This window comes from Gymnoscopelus microlampas (genome assembly GCF_963454915.1).
Source record: "Gymnoscopelus microlampas genome assembly, chromosome: 1".
Classification (NCBI taxonomy): domain Eukaryota; kingdom Metazoa; phylum Chordata; class Actinopteri; order Myctophiformes; family Myctophidae; genus Gymnoscopelus; species Gymnoscopelus microlampas.
The window spans coordinates 49,631,649-49,644,863 of NC_139962.1; the positions used below are offsets into that span (position 1 = coordinate 49,631,649).

General features: G+C 44.1%; 1 protein-coding gene across 2 annotated transcripts in view; it reads right to left on the bottom strand.

Moving 5' to 3' along the window:
- Positions 1 to 4,937: 4,937 nt before the first annotated feature.
- The window catches only part of nkd1 (NKD inhibitor of WNT signaling pathway 1), a 56,489-nt gene continuing 48,211 nt past the window's right edge, over positions 4,938 to 13,215 (bottom strand). For both annotated transcript variants that reach the window (XM_084058754.1, XM_084058753.1), the window contains exons 7-10: positions 11,596 to 11,743; positions 9,447 to 9,528; positions 8,058 to 8,197; positions 4,938 to 5,734 (exon numbers count right to left, since the gene is read on the bottom strand). In XM_084058754.1, the coding sequence (XP_083914880.1) occupies positions 5,067 to 5,734; positions 8,058 to 8,197; positions 9,447 to 9,528; positions 11,596 to 11,743 (1,038 nt within the window). In that variant the 3' untranslated portion in view covers positions 4,938 to 5,066. The remainder of the gene's footprint in view (positions 5,735 to 8,057; positions 8,198 to 9,446; positions 9,529 to 11,595; positions 11,744 to 13,215) is intronic.

The following is a 13,215-nucleotide window of genomic DNA, read 5'->3' on the forward strand; positions in this document are numbered from 1 at the left end:
TAACAGCTGGCAGACAGTAGGATGCCATCGGACACACACACGGTAGTTATGTGTCCCCAGGCCAGGCCTATACAGTAGATGCATCCACCGAGCGCTGCGGTGTCAAGACTCCTGCTGCGGTGTGCATTCTGACACCGCAGTTATGATTGCGCCAGGGGAGCGCTCTGTGGATTCGACGATTTGTCTATAGGTAGACTTCCAGAGCTGCTCAGACTAGCATGGGAGCAATTAATGAAGCCTGAAGGATGTAGCAAACCGAGAAACGTTGCAGCTTTTTTCGGCTTCGAAGAAAGTTCAGCAAGTCAGACAAGGCCAGTTGTGGAAAGTGACAAAAAAACACCTACAGTAAGTACTTACTGTAGGTGGGCGGCAGTGGCTCAGGGGTAGAGTGGCCGGGTAGAGTGAACTGGAAAACCGCAAGGTTCCCAGCTCGATCCTGGGCTGGGGCGCTCCCCTAGAGTTAGTGTCGAAGTGTCCTTGAGCAAGACGCTGAACCCCTAATTGCTCCCGATGAGCAGGTTGGTGCCTTGCATGGTTTCCTCCGCCATCGGTGTATGAATGTGTGTGTGAATGGGTTAATGGCACAATCAATGTAATGCGCTTCGGATAGAAGCGCTATATAAATGCACCATTTACCATTTACCATTTTACTTAAATGTACTCAAGTACTGTAGGCCTACTTAAGTAAAATTCTTGGGTGTATTTTACTCTGCTGGAGTATTTCCAATGTTCAATACTTTTAGTGCTACTTCACTATATCTCAGAGACAAATATTGTACTCTTACTACACTACGATTATTTAAAACTTTAATTACTATTTACTTGATTATTATGATTACAATTACATTAACCACTTCAACCCTATATATACTTCAGCTATATGAACATAGCAGTTCTACAAGCTCACAACGCGTCCCATCTCTCTCTTTCCATGAATTCATTGTCATCTGGTTGTGTTTGTTGTCACTCAGAGGTTTGCACCTCCTATAACCTCCTCAGCCAACCGTTCATCTGAACTGTCCATGGTACAGTACTGTATGTTGCTGACAGATTGCGGAAATAAAACAATATAAATCACGAGCACATCGGGGTGTCTCGGCAGTCACACGTGATGTTTGGCTAGCAGGTGTTTGGCTAGGTCGAAAATCTTGGGAGAATCTTGGCCCGAACTGAACGTCAGCAAAGCACCGCCAAAATTCCTATGGCATAATTTAGTTCTTATATTGACCCGCCAGAGCCAAAAAAAAGTTTCTTGTTCGGTTTGAGTAGTACGCTGCAGGCTTGATTTATACTTAAATAAGGGACATTCAAGCTGACAATGCAAAGTGTGACATTGTTAGCAATAATGTTTGTATAAATTAGGTTTTATAGTTGTAGTTGTCTGCTCCGATCCTAGACACCCAGGGTACTGCTGGTTGTGCTTCTAGTCGTCTGAATGCAATGGACTTAGAACAGTGGTTTTCAACCCTTTTCATATCAAGGTCCATTATTTATTTGCCATTTGAGCCACGGACCACCGTTTGATTTAGACTCTCAGACCCAAAACTTAGAATATTTTGTTATCGTTGGATAAGATTGTGTCCACAATTCCATGCTGTATTGATGTTGGTACCAATAGGAGAGATAACAGGCAAATGTTGATCAAAATAACAATTCTTCTACTGTACATTCTTCTTGTAACTTCTTGTAAATTAAGTAATGCTAAATGATGTTTAACAATAATTTTAAATGAAACCAAATGGACCCATAAGGGTCCATTTGGTTTCATTTTACGTTCTCAAGAGTTAAAGATCTATAAGCGTCCATTTGGTTACCAACTCTCCATCATTTAGCTGGGGACCACCTGGAATCCCTTCAAGGACCACTAGTTGACAACCTCTGACCTAGAGCACAAATCTAGCTGTAGTCTGAGTGCTCTTAGGACCACGGTTGAGAACCCCTGCCTTAGAGACACAAGTCCAAAACTTCTGTCTTGAACTTCTTTACCCACTTAAGCCCTTTGTTTACCAGGGCTCCCACACCGGTCTGAACTTGGTCCCCTCCTTTCCCCCTCTAAAGCTCACAATGTGTCATATGGACTTGTAGATCTGCTGTTATTATTATTATTATTATGACATGCCCAGAATAGAGACGCTATAGGGTTCATGTGGTTAAACCTAAGTATCTAGAACAGTGGTTCTCAACCCTTTCAGGCCTTGGCCCCCCAAAAATGATCATATTTAACCTGAGGACCCCTCCACCCTGAGAACCACTTGGGATAGTAGGACCAATTGTAGGACCCCCCAAAAACCACAAGGGAACCCCCCCTGGGGGTCCAGACCCACAGGTTGAGAACCACTGGTCTAGAAAACGAACATAGATAGACTACATGCTTTGAGCATTACATGACATTTTGAAGGCCTGAAAGGTCTTCCAAATACTTTTTCTTCCTTTTCACCTTACAATATGTGAGTGTGTCAGCGTGTGGCTGGGACAGTGTTCAGTGAAGAGCCACAGGAGTTGTGAGCAGTGTTGCCAGGTCTGCTTATTATAATTTCCCCCCAAGATTTAATTTGAAAATAGCAGATCTACAAGCTCACAACGCATCGTGAGCTTGTTGATCTGCTATTTTCAAATAGCTGATGTATATGTTTAAAGCGCTCATGTGGCCCATAGTCGCTTCTTTTAGGGCTTATTTTCCTAGACCCGGTTGCTTGTTTCTCTCACAGAATCTGGCAACAGTGGTGGTGAGGTCAGGTTGTCAAACAGCAGAACTTCTTTCTGTGCAGGGATATGATTTCATTTTGTAGCTCATGATGATGATTCAAAGCCATGGATGTGAAAGCAGAGCAGGCCTGATCTGTCTGTCTGTCCACTAGGGGTCAGCTATTATTATTATTATTATTATTTGAAACAGGGAAAGGGATGCTCTATATGGCACTGGTTTCCCAAACGCTGGGTCTGAACCCTTTTGTGGGTCGCAGACAGATTTTTATGGGTCGTGAGTAAATATCTTGTTTTTTGTTTGTTTCTTTATTATTATTATTATTATTATTATTATTATTATTATTTTCAAAAATGTCTAAAAATAAAAAAAAAACGATAAAAATTAATACATTAAAATAATTCTAACATTAAAATAATGAAATGAAAAATAGATAAATAAATTCCATAAATTAAAATGAACACAATTTTTAAGAAGTAGTGAAAATAGCAGATCTACAAGCGTTGATTGGCTATTTTCACTAGTTTGGGTCCTGGGGAGGGAACCCATTCTTTTATCTTATGGGTCTCGAGCGAAAAAAAAGTTTGGGAACCACTGCTTTATTGCACTGGTTCTCAAAGCGGGGAACCCCAGGGGTCCTTGAAGGGGCACCAGGGAGGTCCCAGCTAAATGAGAAACAGTTTAAACCCTTATTTTATTTTTCGTTTGACAAATGATCTCTTATGGGGGTTCCTGGCACAAAATCTTCTCCAGCCAAATATCAGTTTGGGAGATCCTTGACATAATTTTATTTTGTTTGAGAACCAATTGCTTTATAGCATTATAGATTTTTATATATTAAAAAGGACACTGAAAATGATGTTTGTGTTTAAAAAAAAATGAAAACAAAAATACATTAAAACAGAGACTCCTAGTGGTCTTACAAAACATAGGCATGGAGTTAAACAAACACAGAAAAAGTTGCAGATTGTGAATACAAACATATCACATTATCAATAAAGCTTATATAAAGTTGATAACAACAATATATACCGTATGTACAAACAATGTAGTAGGGTAATAAAAGGTACAGATCTTGTCAATGCCATAGTACTGCACATTGTGGCATTATTCTTTTCTTATTTGTGTCATGAATGCTGATAGAAAGTAATCATAATACCGATAATTAGAGTAAAACTAGAGGTAGCAGCTGATTGGGGGTTTCTATTCTCACTTGAAAATAAACTCCACATTTTCATTTCTGTTTTTTTCTTCTTCTTTTTTTTAACTTTTCCTGGTATTATTGCCTGTGTGCTGCGAGTCAGTTTCTTCATTTTGCGTCTTTTAATACTTGCCTGACTTGTCTTGTTTTAAATACTAACTACACCCATGAGCCCTCTTCAAGTGGTTTACAATGTTGACACAGTTGTCGCAACACCCCTTACACACGTGCATGCGCTCACACATGCACACGGAAAGGCACCCCGCGCACACACACACACACACACACACACACACACACACACACACACACACACACACACACACACACACACACACACACACACACACACACACACAATATACAAGTTTCCTTTTATACATACCACACAAGCACTTTTGCTCGCACACACACACACACACACACACACACACACACACACACACACACACACACACACACACACACACACACACACACACACACACACACACACACACACACACACACACACACACACACACACACACACACTCTGTGCCTTTGCTCTCCCTTCACCTATTCCTTCATATAAAATTTTCCTCTATACATCACAGTCTTTCTGCCTTTTGAGTCCCTCTTTTCCCCTTCATTACAAACCTTTTGGCTTAGTGGTCTGGAAGGATCGTGGTGCTGGTTTAGAGCCAGCCTTAAAAAGTCTGTGGGTTTCTTGGGATCCAGAGCCAGGGCCAGAGAAACTGCTGGAGTCCAGCTGTCTCCCCCCCCCCCCTCCCCTTCTTTCCCCCCTCCATTAGGCAGGTCCGTAAGTAGCATTGAGGCTGCCTCCCACCCAGTACCACCTCCTCTCTGGAACACCCTGCTCCCCACCTGCTCTGCACTGGACTTCACCTCCCATGGTCCTCCTCTCCTGCCCTCACCATGTACCCCCCTCCCCCATCCCCCCCCCAACTACAGTGGCCAGTAGTTGCTTTGTCCAAAAAAGCCCAGCGTCCTTAACAACAGTCTGTGCCGTACCGTACTGTGGTGGGCCTGCTGGGTTGGGGTGGAGCCTAGTATGGGTGACGGGTTGGGGGGTATGGGGCGGGGGGGGGGGGGGGGGGGGGGGTTGAGGTGTTCTAGGTGGTGGGTGCGGGCGGTTCGGTTCGGTTCGGTGTGGTTGCTTCAGGACTGGTAGAAGTGGTGGTAGTGGTGGTGGTGTTCGTGGTGGTGGTGGTGCTCGTGCCGCTGCACCACCTGCGCCAGCCCCCCCCCGCTGCCCTCGTAGAGCAGCACGCCGGGCAGGTCCCTCACCTGCTCCTTCTCCACCACCACGGGCCCCCCCGGCCCCGGCCCCGGGGCCGACAGGGAGCCCAGCGCCCGGTAGCCGCCGCCGTGGCCCCCGCCGTGGCCCCCGCCGTGGCCCCCTCCCTCCTTGGAGGAGCGCTGCTTGTGCTTGCGGTAGGGGGCGGCCGACTGGTGGTGGTGGGGAGGGGCCTGGCTGGGCAGTGCCTGAGGCGGAGGCGCGACCCCTCCTCCCCCCCCTCCTCCTCGGCTCCGCATCACCCGGCCGCCGCTGGCCTGCGGGCCGGCCGGCGTGCGGCCGTGGGTCTTGGGCGAGCGGAAGGCGTGTTTCCCCCCCGAGTCCTGACCGTGACCGCGAGGCCGGGCGTGGCAGAGGCTGTCTGGGACTGGGACGGTGGCGGCGGCCGAGGCGGCGGCTTCCATGGCGATCTGCGAGCGGCGGTGGTGGGAGTAAGAGGACGGGCCGTTCTCTGGCTCCTGGGACCGAGACCTGGCCTGGTTGGCCGAGCGGGACGGAGGCTCGGCTTTGGCAGGCTCTGTGGTGGTGGCTGCGGTGGAGACATGGGGGAAAGAAAAGAAAAACGTTAATGCAAAAAGTAAAGCATTAAAGTGTTAAAATTTGACTTTATAAAGGCCTTATTCTTGTGTGTGTGTGTGTGTGTGTGTGTGTGTGTGTGTGTGAACTTTTGCATTACAGTATAAGTACGTACGCTAATACTGTGTAATTACGACGAACGCACATAAGCAATAAGTACACTCAAAGTAAACCCTGAAGTGCCAAGTCAGAATTCTCAGTATGAAACGCTGAAAAAACGAAAAAAGGCAGCCGGCCAAGAGCGCTTGCCTGAAGCAGAATAAGTAACTCATTCAAAAATAACCCATTATGTATATACATGGCGACAGCGGCCACTCTTTAATACGAGTCCAGTGGAAAGCCACATCATTCAGGACACAGCCTAGTTTTTCAGCCCCATTTCTCCCAAAGGATAAGCATGACACAACGTGACACACACACACACACACACACACACACACACACACACACACACACACACACACACACACACACACACACACACACACACACACACACACACACACACACACACACACACACACACACACACACACACGCACACACACCGATGTTAACACTGCACTAAACAGGGGTCACATTATAATAATCACTGTGTCATCGCTGATAAGTCGGATCAAGGGCGGGGGCTTATTAAACGTAATAATTCACTTGGCCCTTAGTGCTGATGGGAGTCGGGCCCTTCAGACACTTGATGTATTGTGCCTTGCCCTGCCCAGGGCCCCAGATGTTTGTACTGGCCAGGGGTTGCAGTGGGTTTGCCGCTATACACCTAATAGCTCCAGGGCAGGTGCTGCTGCTGGGGTAATGAGACAGTCTGGAGGAGGCTTCAAAGGCAACCGTGGACCTCTCCCTCCCTCTCTCTTTCTCTCTCTCTCTCTCTCTCTCTCTCTCTCTCCCCCCTCATCTCTCTCTTTCATACTTTCACTTTTAGGACCACTTCACCCATCTATATATTCATATAACTGGTCCTCACTAATGCACATTATAATATGCAGTGGTGGAAAAAGTACCCAAATGTTTTACTTAAGTAAAAGTATCGATACTGCAATGTAGAAGTACTCTGTTACAAGTAATAGTCCGGAATTCAAAATTTACTTGAGTAAAAGTACAAAAGTATTGGTATCAAAATGTACTTAGAGTACCAAAAGTAGAAGTACTAAAATGTTTGGAAATAGCAGATCTACAAGCTCACAACGCGTCGCGATGCGACGCGTTGTGAGCTTGTAGATCGGCTATTTTCAAATAGCCTAGGTATAAAATAGGGCTAAAGTGGTTAATGTATGTTTCATGATATCATAATTTATATCTTAAAAGTAACTAGTAACTAAAGCTTTCAAATAAGTGGAATACAAGTACAATATTTGCCTCTGAGATGAATTGGAGTAGAAGTAAAAGTATTGGAAATTGGAAATACTCAAGTAAAGTAAAAAATACCTCAAAATTGTACAGTACTTAAGTAAATGTACTTACTTTCCACCACTGATAATATGGTACCATTTTTCTCTACTTGGTCTCAGAGGAAGGCTTTGGACTGTTAAGAAACTTGTTTGTGACCAGTGACATCATCAGTAGACAGATTTGATCATTTCAAAAAAGATTTTGAGTTATTTTTTCTTTATTTTTTTATTAATGCAAGAACAATGGCTTCTATTATAGCATGCTAACTTTCCTGGACGAAAAATCGTGCAGTTTTCTATTAGCTGGGATTCCTCATCGATGCTGTCACTGGTTTCTGAACTGTCCACACAGCCCTCCTCTGAGACACAGAGTGAGAAGACGAAATGGTACTATATTATAATGAGCAATTAGTGAGGACCAATTACATGACGATTTCTTCTGCCGGTCCGGGGAATCAAACCAGGAACCTTTCGGTTACAAACTCACTCCTCTAACTTTTAGGCTCAGTGGTCCTTTAACCCATTTAGACCTGGAACGCATTGGCTACAAGCTCATACGTATGAGCTTGTATATCTGCTATTTTTGATAAATCTTGAAAATGTGTGAAAATCTTTGAATATATATTATTTTAAAGCAAACACTTTTAACTCAAAGCTTTGCTTCTGGCGGTCTCTGGAACAAAATGTTTTTAGATAGGGGTCCGAGGCCAAATACATATAATTTTGGGGGTCCTTGACGTTTGAGCACCACTGATAACATACGTTTTTCAGAATACTGTTGGGATTTAGAAGACGTTTGGCTGAATCGGCTTCAGGTCTTAATGAGTTAAGTAAAAAAAATAAAATGGGGATACTTCTCCCAGCATTGCCACTCACCGGCTCCAAAGCGAGATGTGTAGTTCTCGATGCCTGCCAGGTCCAAGTAGTGGTTCCTACGTTCCAGGTTCTCGTCCACGCAGTGGCGCGGCTGCTGCTGCTGGCAGCCCGGCTGGGTGTGGTGGTCACTGTGGTGGCGCCTGGCGGGCACAAAACAAGCACCTCTCATTAGACAGCGGTTGGAGCTCCAGTTGCTCCCTGAGGTTTAAGTTGTTAGAGTGTTTGGGGAAAGGCAGCCTCTGTTGCCAGATTTTGCGAGAGAAACGAGCGACCGGGTCAATGAAAACGAGCTCAAAAGAAGCGACTAATATATACATATATATATATATACATTTTGGAAAATTGTGAATATTTTTTAAACATTGTAAATACACAAATCGTGTACGGGGGTCCCTGGCACAAAATATTTTCAGATGGGGGTCAGTGGCCAAATACGTATTCATTTGGGGGTCCTTGACATGGAAAATTTTCAAGGACCCCTAAATTAAGCAAGCCCAAAACAGGCAACTACTCTTTAGAAACAAGCCCCCCCCCCAACAATAAATAGAATAAATAAACAAACCCTAACCCGCAACTACTAATATTTACAAGTGACTTTGGAGTTGCTTATAATAAGCAGACATGGCAACGGTGGTTGGGCTCCAGTTCCCCCTGAGGTTTAGTTGTTAGTGTGTGTTTGTTAAAGCAGGGCTGCCCTTATGGGCTAAGCAGTGGTGAATTTAACTGCTAGAGAAGTGAGCTTCTGAAGAGTCGCCCCCTTTTTAAACTTGCGCGTGTGAAAAAGCTGCGAGTATGAAATGCTACTTGCTCGGCAGCACTCACGCAAGGACCCTTTGAGCAAGGCATGAGTTAGTGGTGCTCTTGGCTCAGGAATGAGCGGTAAAAGATTTAGTAACTGGACCGTGACAAGAGGGTGTGTAAAACCTCTAAGCTTCCCTCTCCCCATGACTACTGGTCCTGTGTAGCTGGAGAGGCGCAGCTAAGGGAGAGGGATTTGAGCCATCCGGCTGTATATGCCTTTATGTGACTGATATGAGGCTTTGGATAAAAGCACCCTACAAGCTCACAACGCGTTGTACATCAGCTATCTTTGAACATTTTTGAAATAAAATTAAAAAAAAAAAATTTGTACAAAATATCAGTAATCTGGCATCGGCCGGGGCTCTAGTAAGTATCAATAAATAAAGTTATTGTTTATATTGTGTATTTTCAAAACATGTTTATTTTAATGATCAATCAATCTTAGAGGAACTAACGCAGTATACTCTAAAGTTTCATTTATCGGCATCACAATGAAAACAATTTTTTCCAGGTTTTAAAGAAAAATATATACCATGATTCTTTATTTTATTTTTATATTATCAATATTATCTTGAAGAATCACTGTACCGGAGGAGAGCGCGTGACTTCTTGTCAGCACTTTTGGGGTCTTCCACGCTCTTGTCAGCCTTCTGTCTGGAGTGGGATAAGTCTATCAAATAAGATGGAGACACAGAGAGAGAGAGAGAGAGACAGAAAGGTAAGAGAGAGCGATAGATAGAGAGAGAGAGACAGTGAAAGAAATCCATTATCAAAGAGCAGCCACGCACGCACACACGCACGCACGCACGCACGCACGCACGCACGCACACTACAGCAGTCTCACAAGCCCGCAGAAGAAAGAAACCTTTGTTCACTGGCTTTTTACTTTGAAGATCAGTTAAATGAGTGGATAAATAACAATGCGTCATTTATTCTATTTCCAACTCCAGGTTCTCACATACAGTACTGTAAGGCATGGGATATGTCTTCATCATAAAGGGTTTATTAATGGCACACAATATAATGCCGTTTGAAATTAGCACAAAAAACACGGCGGCAATATTTTCAAAGCTGTCTCTTGTTTGAATCTCTTTCAAAGATATAAATAGTCCAAAAACTAAAAGACGTGTATGCGTGTGATGTAAGAGAGAGAGGGGAATATACATATACTGTATATATTTCCCTAGTTAACCCATTCAATCCGGGAACGCATCTGTGTCATTTTAGATTTATTTGGCTATTCAAAAATAGCAGATATACAAGCTCATAGCGCGGCACTCGTCGATCTGCTATTTTTGGAAAATTGTGAAAATGTGTGCAAAACCTCCAGAAACAAAGATTTCAGTTACAAATGTTCGCTTTAAAAATATATTCAAAGATTTTCACGAAATGTTCAAGATTTTTCAAAAATAGCAGATCTACAAGCTCATAGCGCGGCACTCGGTCATGTCTGCTATTTTTGAATAACCAAAATATAAAATAATGGTCATAGCTCAAATCTAAAATGACACAGATGCGTTCCCGGATCTAAAGGGTTAAAGTAGTGAAATCTGAAAAGTAAAGTCAAAAGACATCATTTTTCCCGACAGGCTTGAGCTTTGGGGAGCGCTTGGAAGGGGAGGAGGAGTAGGTGACAGCCTAGAAGGTGGCAGACAGTTATCAAAAGGATGCTGTGCATCTCTTAGGGTTTAGTTTCAGAGTTTTTTTTTTTAAGCGGCTGGCTGGCTGGCAGTAGGCAGGGGGTCCCCCCTCTTCTTGGCTCCATCACTCCCCTCACTATCATTAAAAAATGAGCCCCGTGGCGCAGGAGAGACACAGACAGAGAGAGAGAGAGAGAGAGACATGGAGACGGGAAGAGAGAGAGAGAGAGAGGAGTTTGTGACAGCAGCCTTTCTGCGTTGACAACAAACACAACGTCTGCGGGGTGTGGTGACAGCTGACACAGCATGTGACACAGGGTTCTGGTGGGGGGGGGGGACCTCCTCTGAGCACCACTGTCCTACTGACTGACACTACACCTGAGTATCGTTGCTGTCGGGCAGAAAGCTTGTATCTCCATAATTCTAAACTTTTTGTGCTTTTCCGTAAATGAATCACAGCAGCGTCACACAGCATCAGACGTAGCAGATCTACAAGCTACAGCTACTTTTGCTATGTTTTTATTTGAATCCTGAAAAGCAACAGTTTTGGTCATGAGGTTTCCACCCGACAGAGACGATATCTAAGTGTTATAATCTTTTACTTTTAGTTTTTTTCTTAAATTAACGCCAAACTTCAACCATTTCACCATTATCACTATTTTTGCACGCCACCATCGTATAACTAAGTACCGTAGCCTATACAGGGGCGTAAGAAATGTTTTTGTGTAGCTTCCTTGATGTACTGTATAAGAAATCAAAATGCAAAAATGTCATGATGAATCGATTAACCTACATGAGCGGGAGGTTCTAAATTCCAGTTTCGATATATTTTCCGGACCTAATCTTGGGTGCTTATCATCTGGCGGCGTCTGCAAGCTGTGTTGTGACTACCCGAACTAGTCAGGCTATACAGTGACTTCATTCTTTCAGCAGAGTGAAATAGCAGCAGTGGTTTGGAAGAGACACGAACCAACTTCCAGGAGGTACAAACACCTCTGAAATCTCTCTCTGGTGACCATTTATAAATACAACCTTTAGCTAAAAGGGTTAACCGTAAGTGTCCAACGACAACCCCTTTGACCCCCGTCCTCACGTACCTGCTGTGGCCTGCGCGCAGCTTCTCCACCGCTGGCTGGAGTCTGGAGCCACCGACAGTTTGACCCGCAACGTCTTGCTGCTGCTGGGAGAGTGGTTGACCGAGGCGTCCACCACCTCATAGATGGTGTGGAGGAGGCTGGTGATGTCCTAAAGGTCAGGAGAGGAGAGGATTGAAGATAATTCAGATTTGTGATGATCTTTGTTGTTAGGATGATTCTTGCGTATGTCACAGGGCACATCAAAATCAAATTGATTTCACTTATCATGCTTCAAACTGGCTTTTTTTCACGGACATAACGCGGACATATCACTCTCTGAGTTACAACACTGTAAGGATCCATTTGGTTCCTAATCCTAACTAGTAAACATGTAGCTGGGGGACCCCTGGAACCCCCTCAAGGACCCCTGAGAAGCAGTGGTTTGGATAACGGCTGAAGAAAGAACCTACACATGTCAGTTGGTTGAGTTAAGCACTTAAACCCCAGCATCCGTATTCTAGTGAAAACGTTTGCAGAAAATAGCAGATCTACAAGCTTACAAAGCACCCTGTTACGACACGTTGTAAGCTTGTAGATTGGCAATTTTCATGGGGTGTTCAAGTGTGATCTGACAGAGTGTAAGAGGCGGTTACACATTTATAAAAGGAGATGTCTGTGTGCCTGAACGTTCTGTATACACTTTGAGCTTCACACAGTCAGCAGTTACAGTTAAAGTTAAAGTTGTAGCATCATCATGTTGTAACATCATCCTATCTGTAGTGTCCTCATAACAGGGCAGGGAAGGGACTGAACAAGACAAGACACTGAAAAAAATCTCAAATATAATAGTCAAGATTCAATAATATGGCAATTCGTTTTCAGTTAGAAATAATGCCTCACAACTTCTTAGTGTTCTATCGCTCAGGGTAAAACAGCTGTTCTGCTCTATTACTGTAGGTCTATCAGCTGCTCCGTTCATCAATTCATAACCTTACACTGGCCATTGAGGGATATACATGTGTGTGTGCGTGCGTGCGTGTGCATGTGAGTGTGTGTGTGTGTGTGTTTACATAATCGGTGTGTAAAAAAAGGGAGGCAAAATAATGGGACATTATTCTGTCATGAAAGTCTATTATTATGAACTCAGACTGACTGTAATAAAAAAAAGAAGAGAGAGAGAGAGAATAGGGAAAGTGTTATGTGTCACTTTTAGTTTCCATCTCTTTTTCTATGTCTTATTTTTTTTGAGTGAAAAAAAGCTAGAGAGGAAAGACTTTTCTCTCCTCTCTCTTTCACTCCGCCGCTTGTAGTCTCCTCCTGGGCGAGCGAGAGAGTGGCTGAGCCACAGGCGATGCCAGAGAAACGCCAAACACACTGACTGACTGACTGACGGCGGCAGCAGTCTCTTTGCGCCATTTCAAGAAAAAAGAACAAAAAACCGTAGCTCTCAGATCTCTACCTGAGGAGAAGAGACAAAGCCACGAGGGTTCCTCTGAGAAGAGAAGAGAAACCTTAAAACAGACCTCACTTTCCGGATTCAAGTCTCTCGCAGAGCCATTAGCCCATTCAATCCGGGAACGCATCTCTGTCATTTTATATTTTTTTGACTATTCAAAAATAGCAGATATACAAGTTCATAGC